At 32.7% G+C, this 9960-nt stretch overlaps 1 protein-coding gene across 1 annotated transcript; it reads left to right on the forward strand.

Moving 5' to 3' along the window:
- Positions 1-502: 502 nt before the first annotated feature.
- On the forward strand, positions 503-3549 carry LOC7483432 (uncharacterized). The gene is made up of 4 exons (XM_052445872.1): positions 503-813; positions 1338-2018; positions 2151-2249; positions 2936-3549. The coding sequence occupies exons 1-4, from the start codon at positions 670-672 to the stop codon at positions 3179-3181; spliced, it is 1170 nt and encodes a 389-aa protein (XP_052301832.1). The 5' UTR covers positions 503-669; the 3' UTR covers positions 3182-3549.
- Positions 3550-9960: the final 6411 nt, after the last annotated feature.

Raw genomic sequence — 9960 nt, forward strand, 5'->3', positions numbered from 1 at the left:
ATTTTTTTAGTAATTTATCTACTTTGAAAGCAGTAGCGACATTTCATTGTGAAAATAGATAAAACAAATAACCTTTAATAATTCTTGAAAGAGATAAGCGGTGACAATCAAGCTATTTTAAAACTACAATTTTTTTTTGTCTGATGTTCATAGTTTATGCAATAAAACTATATTATTTCAAAGAATATTGACTAAAATGTTAATGGATATTATTAATAGAAGACCCGATTCAAAATCTCCTGAAATATTTAAGAATAAATTGATAATGTTTATTGGTTTAACATCCAATTAAAATTAAAAAGGATATTATTTGAGTCCCATAAATCTTAGAGTTATTGAAGGTTTACATGATCGTTAATTTTAGGGTTCTTGGGATTATTCAAGGTACGCGCAAACTGACCCGGACACTCACGTTAATAAAGTTTTTTTGAAAAAGACAGATTTGTAACAGTTGCCTTGTCATAAAAAGGATAAGATTGCAACTTCTTGAAAACTATAGTGGTAACAATCGGGATGTTTGAACTGTAAGGGAAGATATGAAACATTGAGGAATCCCAGGGGCAATTTCATCTATTTTTTACTTTTCTAGGTTGAGGAAAGGAGGAGGAAGAAAAAGAAGCCCATCAGGATCGGGAGTGATTAGAAACAGGGAACGAAGGGAGAATAACCATGGCATTGGTCATGGAATCGGCAGGGAAGTGGTTGGAGAAAACGCTGGTAGATTTGGATTTGGATTTGGATAGGGATATAATATCTGGGTTGGTCTCCTATTGCGAACTCGCTCAACCTCTCGACGCCAAAGAGTATCTCCTTGTAATTCCCTTTTATCTCTTACTTTCTTCTCAAGATCTTGGAATTGTCTTTTTGGGTTGTATATTTGAACCGCTTAGTCTTACTTGTAATCGATCTCTTTTATCACCACACCTTCCGTCATCTGTTCGTGTTTTTGTTCTTATCTTTCTAGGAATGTGAGGCGTATAAGATAATTTACCAATCTAGGTGTGGACAGTCAGCCTGCATAAGACCCCAACTAGCTAGGGAAGGCGATACCCTTAACGTCAAAAGCTAGATGTGATCTCTTCTGTTTGTGCTTATCATTTTACTGAAATTGAAATGCTTATTTTCTTAAAAACTATTTACTAAGAATCGCAATGGTAGTCATATCTGTGCGGAATGTTAAAAAGATTTCCCCACTTGTTGGTATTATGGTTCAGAGACTGCATGTCAGGTGACTACATCGGCTGTTTACTCGCTTCTTTGTGTGTTGGACCGCTAAACGACTGTTGTTTCGCAGTACCTTTTGGCTGTTTACATTTCTGGTTTGTCTCTGTTTGCAGAATATTATTGGCCAGGAAGCCAGCAAAGGTGTGATTGAGGAATATTTACAGCGTAGAGGTCAATCAACTCTTGTCAGTAGCGCACCAGCTGCTCAATCTTCAAAACTTCAGCCATACATCAAACCACTAACAGAAAACTATGTTGTCTCTGGAGGCAAGCAACAAGCTAGAACATCTAAAGATATAGTTTCCAGTGATCAGGGACAGGCAGAGCCAAAAACAAATACTGTTTCAAGACATATAGGAAATAGGGGTCCAGCTGAGGCCAGTGAGTCGAGGCAAAAAGGAATCCAAGGTAAGTCTAGGAAGAAGAAAGCTGGAAAAGTCGTTTCACTTGCAGAGGCTGCCAAAGGGTCATTTGTCTTCCAGCAGGGGAAGCCATGCCCATGTCAAGCCCGTCAGCATAGACTGGTGAGTAATTGCTTATCCTGTGGCAAGATTGTCTGCGAACAAGAAGGAGAGGGGCCTTGCAGTTTCTGCGGTGCCCTTGTGTTAAAGGAAGGAAGTACGTATGCTGGTCTTGAAGAAAGCATGGCTCCTACATCAGATGCTGAATTTGCAGCTGAGGCTTATGCTAAAAGGCTTGTGGAGTATGATCGAAATTCTGCAGCACGTACAACTGTTATTGACGACCAAAGTGATTACTATGAGATAGAAGGCAACAGCTGGCTATCAAATGAGGTATTCAAGTTATTGCAATATGCAACATACTGGTTGCATTCTCTCTGTTGCATCTGCCTACAAGGAGTTGAGCTCTCTCCTTTATCTTTTATCTTTTTATCTTTTTTTTTAAAAAAAAATTTCTCTTTACAGGAGAAGCAACTCTTGAGGAAGAAACAAGAGGAAACAGAAGAAGCAGAACTGGCCAAGAGAAGTAAAGTGGTTGTGACTTTTGATTTGGTTGGACGCAAGGTATCGAATTTTTAGCAACCAGGCTTTTTTGTGTCATTTCAAATAATTCTCGTTTCTCCATTCCTGTAAAAAATCCTTGTTGTTGCAGGAAGCTTTCTGCTTCAAATTTTAAATAGTGGCACAATTATGACTGTTTCTGCTTTTGACATCCCTTGCTCATTTTTTAAAAGCTTTGACTGTAATTTTGATGCTGCCCAAGCTCCTGCATCCTCACCTTTGTCAGTCATTTGAAATAAAACTGTATCGGGATATAGTTATTACAGACTTTTCCTTTTCGTCACGGTTTGAATGGGTAATGTGTTGAGTTGGGGTTTATAGGATTTATATTCATGACTTTGAACAGTGTAACTGCTAAATCAATAACACTAAGCACACATGCACACCTGCATGCAAACCTTGTTGTTGCACGCGACCTTTTGCTTGAATAATGTAACAAAGAAGAAAAATAAAATGAATGTGAGAGTAGCTTTTGTGTTGAAGTTCAGAAAAGAAAACCCAGCTTTTCTGTGGTGTACATTACTCCCATCTTTAACGTTACGGATCCTCTGTTCATGAGTTTAATCACTGGTTTTTCCACTTCTTCTGTATTGTTCTTTGCCTCGTGGATTTTATTTGCGAGTTATATGTGGGCAATGCTTTGCCTATTGATATGTGTTTCCCCCCCCATAACTTGCAATGCTGTGCAGGTCCTCTTGAATCAAGATGATGTTGAAGAACTCAAGTCTGAGAACAGAATACTTCGGCCGCTAGATGAAGGAGGCAGGGAAGTGAACCGAATTAAACCAAACCCAAGTCTTCGAATACAACCTGTTTTTTTGGATCCAGGACCTAGTAGAAAGCCTGCTAAGGGCAAGCAATCAAACAAGGGCGGCCTTTCCAAAGGTTTGTGCATGGAGATAACTGGTAGGGTGCAGCATGACAGAATGAATTGAAATATTTCATGTTTGACAACCGGTCGGAGACATCTTCCATTGGAAATCTTGGTAAGGTTCACAATTGAGCCGGCGTGTACGCTTGCAAGATGGCGAATGACTGTTCATGGATCGACATTAGAATTGCTGTTCGGGTTTTGGCTGTCATTACTATTTAGTGGTGACATACCTTTTCTTCTATCATTGATGCAAACGTAATACTCCGTTTATTGCTGCGGATTTTTTTTTTGTGACAAGTACAAATTTTTAATTTGCTCCTAAGATTTGGGGGGTTTCTTAATTTTCCCCAAAGCTTTTGTGTCTTCCCCTCCATGTATCTACATCCATAAACTATAGGAATTGATAACGTGACATGATTTATGTCTCAATTGAGCCCTTGAGTTAAATATCCATGTCTTTATTATTGTAGACATTTTATAATTAGATTTTGAACTTGCATTTTATTTTTATGGTTTATAGGTTGGTTTTAGTTTAGGATTTTTTGAAGGACAATAGGGGCGTGATAAGGGTCATTAATTTGTTAATGAGCTGTAAGCCTAAGCTTCTTTTTTTTTTTGGGGGGGATTTAATGGTTAAAAGATAATTTAGGTAAGAGATTGATATTTTTTTTCAGTCTCCAAATCACCTCATTTAGGTTTTAATTATAAAAACTCAATAATATACCTGCAAATCTTTTTTAGTTGTTTAAGCAATACTCTTGGCCATAATTCTTAGAACCAGTGTTAAGTTTTCTTAATTTCACCTTCAAGAAATTTGATCAATTACTTTATTTCTATGAATTATCTTTTTCGTGACTATCTAAACATCTGGTGCGGTAATATAACAACTTTAACAGGGACTAAGAGGTTAAGTATATGATATTTTCATGTTTTTGGGAATATTTTTATGCATTTTTTTAATGTCATTGCTAGCTTGCAATTTAATTTTGTGCATTTTATTTAATTACAAGCTTGGATATAGAACGTGGCCATCACACACATCAACACTTTACACAAGAGTAAGTTTTGAGCTGCACATATTTTTTGTTTTTTTTTTAAAAAAAAATTAGTAGAGGGATGTGGCGCTCAAGGGACTGTGATCCTTAAGCTCATGCAACTCAAGTGTCATCTACTATGGTCGAGCTTGAGTTTATGATGGGAGCTTGTTATTGAAAAGAACTAGGTTAACCAACCTTTTCAATAATGTCTAGATAAACATATAACCTATTGTTAAGTTATCCTTAGGACATGAAGGCATACTCATTTTGTTTCTTTTCTGTAGCTTAAAACCGATCAATACACTATTTTATGATCCATTTCAAGAGTATCATGATTATTGTCGCACGTGTGTACATGATGATTATTCTTCTAGATCGAAATTTTTAGGTGACATTGAAAGAATAAGAAATTCCTATCATAATTTAAAAAGGAATTGGAGTTTTCACCTAGTTTTTTGGTCATTAAAAATCTCTAACTAGTCTTCAGAGTCTAGATAAGGGAACTAATTATGTATAGGGTGGACAATACCACCCCTAGCACGCCATACTTAAGGTAAACTACATTGCTTGTTTGTTTGATTATTACTAAGGTTTTATTGTGTTCTTCTAAACATTAGTCTGTCTATTGGTTACAACAGATCCATCCCAGTAGAGTAGACCATGACTTTACAGTCAAGTCTAGCCATTATAAAACCATTTTTTTTGTTTCTTTTAATACAAAAAATATATCTTACCTGTAAATTCATAATTATTTGTATAAAAATTAAATAAATTATTTTTTTGGTGTTTTTGAAATTTAGACCAAGTCCCCATGGCTTAATAAATTTGTTATTAAATCTACAATGTATGCAAAATATAAAAACTCTTTTTAAAAAAAAAACAATTTGGTATGTAAATCATGCAATATTTTTCTGTATTTTTTTGCATTAAAAATGAAAATATAATTTTTTTTAGAGAAACTTGGATGTATGCAATTTAAAACATATATCTATTTTTTTTGGAAAAAAAAGGAATTTTGTTGTTTTTCTATTTCTAAAATTGGTTATTTAATACTAGAAAAGCACCTTAAGTACTTAAGTTCACATTCCCAAATATTAAATATGAAAAGATAAAAAGATGTGAGAGATCCAGAATTAATTGCATAATGGTCCTTAAAAAATATGAAAAATAATTAAAATTAAATTGGATGTGTTTGGCAAAACACATATAAAAAAAATAGAAACTAATGGATGTGAAAAAAATAGATTAGGACGTGTTTATGCTAAACACATCTTTAGCTAAAAAACACAGGCCTAAAATTTATCTTAAAGGCGTGTTGGCCAAACACGCTTTAAGAACATAAAAATTACATTTTTTTCTTTGACAGATTTTAGCTTTGACAAACACAGACTTAAACCTTAAAAGGCTCAACCTATTTTTCCAAAATCAATACTGGAAGGCCTTATCCATGGAAATTGAATGAGCTTAAAGCAAAAATGAGTACAAGCCTTATCTAAGAAGGGCTTAGCAAAATAGCCAAAGTTTACTTTTAAAAAAAATAGAAGGGCTTTAAAGGCTTGATGTATAAACAAATCCAAGAAGAAAGTTTCATGCTATAAAGATTAAATCAACCATTTTTCATGAACTTGCCCAAAATTCTTTTATTTTTCTAGGTACTAAAGGTTCAATGCTCAATCCATGTTCAAGCAAAAAAAAAAAAAAAACAAGACTTAACCAACACCTCAAAATTAAGCCCTCATTGAACCTTTAGTACCTGGAAAAATAAAAGAATTTTGGCATTCAAACACTGAAAAAAGAAACATTCTCATACTTAAAACAAAATCTTCATCAAACCTTTTTTCTTATAGAAACAAAGGACCAATGCATAGCGTGATCCACAGGTTCCTTTCCTAAACTTGAAACCTTATGTACAATAAATGTATGACTCTTTTTTGAAATTCTTCAGCCCTTGAAGTGAGAATCTATAGTTGTTCTTTTCTCTTTTCCTATCGTTAATGACAACTACTATTTTATATATGTGGAGGTAATCACCACCACAACTCATCACCCCACTTCCGATCTAATCATCCTAAATCTCATCTTCTCATATCCATTATTCTATAATTCATTCTCATCAATTCATATCACTAAGACATTTATTAATTTCACATCCATCATATTAATTAAAACATAAAAACATTTACAATAATTCCACATAAACAAACACTTGATTAAGTACATATATATAGTTACTACACAAATTACAATGACAAACATAATATTATGCAAGACCTTAGCGTTATTAGGTTTTAAACAACAAATACATTATATCACCTCAATTAATGGATGATAATTGTTAGTTTAATATGAGGATATGCAAATTCAAAATAGAGTATCTAAAATTATAATCCACAAGTTTGATATTACAACTGATATGTAAAACCCCGGGTATTATTATTGATATTAATAAAAGTCAAGATTACAAAAAATGAGGGAAAGTGATAAATTAAATTATAAGAATGATGATATATTCGAGAATCTGAATTGAAATGTTTTTTTCGAGTGTTAAAATATATAACAAATAAATAAAAATAAATAAATAAACACGGAAATATGAATAAATTTTTATGGAATTACAAAAAAAAATTCCCTAATTTTAATTGAATTATCATGTCCTTGCTCTTTGCTTTGAATACAAATGTTAGGGTTGTTACATGATAATTCATGATTTTTTAATCTACATAAAAACAACAACTAATAGTTACTCCTGGCAAGCTTGGAAGTTATTTATAACAAAATCAATAATATTTACTAAGTTAATATCTTATTTAATACTTAAATAAAATAATAATATTTCATCTAGACAATATTTAGTTTATTTTTTATAATCATCCAAATTTCTCTTTACATAGATTTATCCAACCCTAAATAAATCTCGTAAAATTCATAACTCAAATAATTGTTTCAACATTTTCATATTGAAACCAACATTCATAAACTCTCTCTTTAAGTACTTATTACTTCCACATATCCATCTTGGTTGCCTATCGACTCAACATTCACATTCAAAAACCAATAATTTGGTATTCTTTAATCAATCTAGTCAACCCATCTCGGTTGCCAATCAATCATGCATTCACATTTGGAAGTCAATAGTCTGGTATTCCTTAACGAATACCAATCAATCCGGTTAACCCATCTTGATTGCCAAACGAATCAACATTCCCATTCAGAAGCCAATAATCTGGTATTCCTTAATCAATCTGGTCAATCCATCTTTGTTACCAATCAATCAGACATTTTCATTTATAAGCCAATGATCCAGTATTCTTTAATGAATACCAATCAATCCACTCAACCCATATTGATTGCCAATAAATCTGGCATTCCTATTATGAAGCCAATAATCCGGTATTCCTTAACGAATACCAATCAATCTGGTCAACCCATTATGATTGCCAATCAATCTGGCATTTCCATTCAAAAGCCAATAATATGGTATTCCTTAACGAATACCAATGAATCTGGTTAACCCATCTTGGTTGCCAATCAATTCGGCATTCTCATTTGGAAGCCAATAATTTTGTATTCCTTAACGAATATCAATCAATCTGGTCAACCCATATTGATTGTCAATCAATACGACATTTTCATTTGGAAGCCAATATTTCGATATTCCATAATAAATACCAGTCAATCCTCTCATCTTACCTATAGTTCTTTTCATATACAATATCAATATCATTATTTGTATTTTCATGGATTAACTAATTCACAAGTAAAAAAAAATACAGGAAAATTATAAAGAGAATTACCATAAGATACAGAGTACCTACCTGCAGTCGAACTATGAGCGGCTCCACCAGCTCATTGAATCACCCCAACGAACTCTCCTGCATTGACATGTTTTTCAATTAATTATTATTATCGCATACAAAAAAACTATTTATTCATCGTAGCATCTATTATAATTCCACTTAGTTATTCATTCACAACTAAATTCATTTATCTTTTTCAACTTATATGATACTATTCCTATTATCATAAAATTATATAACATTTAAATGAACATGAATTTTATTTCATCTTGCTTCAATTACAAACATAACTACAGACATAGATACAACTAAAACTCTAAGTTCAACAATTTCTCAAAGGTATTCAATTTCTAAAACATCAAAAATTCATTTTTATCATATAACAATAGAACCACTCATAAAAAAAAACATTATCCATATGCTTAGTTATCACGATTTCAATACAATTTACAAGAATAACACAAATACATCAAACCCCCTTTTTTGTCTCTCTATAGCCGCCCCTTAAGCTTCACTACCCATCCAACATGATTTTACTCCTACAATAACTTACAAGGATTTGAGAAGCTCAATTTCTAGAAAATCCACTTTTCCCTAATTTTATTTTAAGAATCTTAATCCAATTTTGCTCAAAATCACTGAACTTTTTTTCTAATTGATACAAAGGGGTTTCAAACACTTTACATGGTTACAAAATGTAATTTGAAAGTCGAGTCATCAAAATTTTCCCAAAGCTTCTCTATTGTCCTCTTCTTTCTTAACTCTCTCTCTCTAATTCAATCTTCTTTCCTCTTTTTGATTTTTTTTTAATTTCTAGTATGAATGTGTTCTTCTCTTTCAAAACACTCTTTTTATACTCCTAAACGTCACTCTCTAACCCTCCAAGGTGAAAGGAAGGAAGAAAAAACAAAAAAGTTATCTTTCTCCCTTGACTGCATCCTGTAAGTTTTAAGAGGACAGCCAAAAATAGTTTGACTGTTTTGAGAAATGGTCAGCCTGGTTTATTAAATAAGTCTAACCGTTTTGAGAAACGAATAGATTATTTTTGCTATTGGAAAAATGGATATTTTCGGCCATAAACCTTTCTTCTTTGATCTTCTTAACTCGTTTTTTTTTCCTTTTCTTATTTCATTTCATTACACCATAATTTTAATTATATTATTATTTTTTTTAATTTATCCTCAGATTTACAAACCCGTCCTCTAAATAAAATCTTTTAGTTAGCCTCATTCATGTTATAGAGCTATGTTTCGAGCTTAAGAAACATCTTAACCCACTGATCGATCCTTTTCCATTTCTTATATTTCCATAAGCTTTAACCATTCAGGATGCTCATATTGTTGAACATTACTGCTTCAACCTTAAATGTTTCAATAAGCCTAATTTGTCCTATAAAATAATTTTAGCGCTAATGTTTATTAATAAAGTGGAGGAATATTTAATATGAAATATGAATTGATACTAGAATGGTCTTTAAAGATAAAATAAGACTTGTTTTGATATTTTAAATGGAAGATCTTACGAATTAAATTATATTATATTAGAATAACACTAGTTAGTGATATGCCTACGCTACGCTACAAGATGAACTAATTTTTTTATTCAATGTTAAAAAAGATTGTATTCATCAACAATGCATATTTGACCTTCAATTTTTTTTTATTGCATATTGTGAAGATCATAGTTTTTAAACCCGGTCCAGTCAAGGCTCGGGTTTCGGATTTTGACCGGGTCAATCTCTATTTTTTAAAAAATCAAATGACGTCGTTTTAGTAAAAAACAAAAAAAGTCAACAGGTTGCAACCGAGTTTTTGACCGGGTTTTGTCGGGTCAACTGGGTCACCGGATCACACTGGTTTATAACTTTTCCTATTTTTTCTTCAACCCGACCCGGTTCCAGCCCCGGGTCGGTCGGGTCCCTGGTTGACCTGCCGGGCCGGGTTTCAAAACTATAATGAAGGTGTTGCATGCGTATAATAAAAAAAAAAACTAATTTTGGCATAAAA

The sequence above is a fragment of the Populus trichocarpa genome, chromosome 12 (assembly GCF_000002775.5).
Source record: "Populus trichocarpa isolate Nisqually-1 chromosome 12, P.trichocarpa_v4.1, whole genome shotgun sequence".
NCBI classification, from domain to species: domain Eukaryota; kingdom Viridiplantae; phylum Streptophyta; class Magnoliopsida; order Malpighiales; family Salicaceae; genus Populus; species Populus trichocarpa.

Coding starts and splice junctions, on each gene's coding strand:
- LOC7483432 (XM_052445872.1), top strand. CDS start 670: ATGGCATTGGTCATGGAATCGGCAGGGAAGTGGTTGGAGAAAACGCTG. Junction 2,019..2,150: donor ACAGCTGGCTATCAAATGAG/GTATTCAAGTTA, acceptor TTCTCTTTACAG/GAGAAGCAACTCTTGAGGAA. Junction 2,250..2,935: donor TTGATTTGGTTGGACGCAAG/GTATCGAATTTT, acceptor AATGCTGTGCAG/GTCCTCTTGAATCAAGATGA.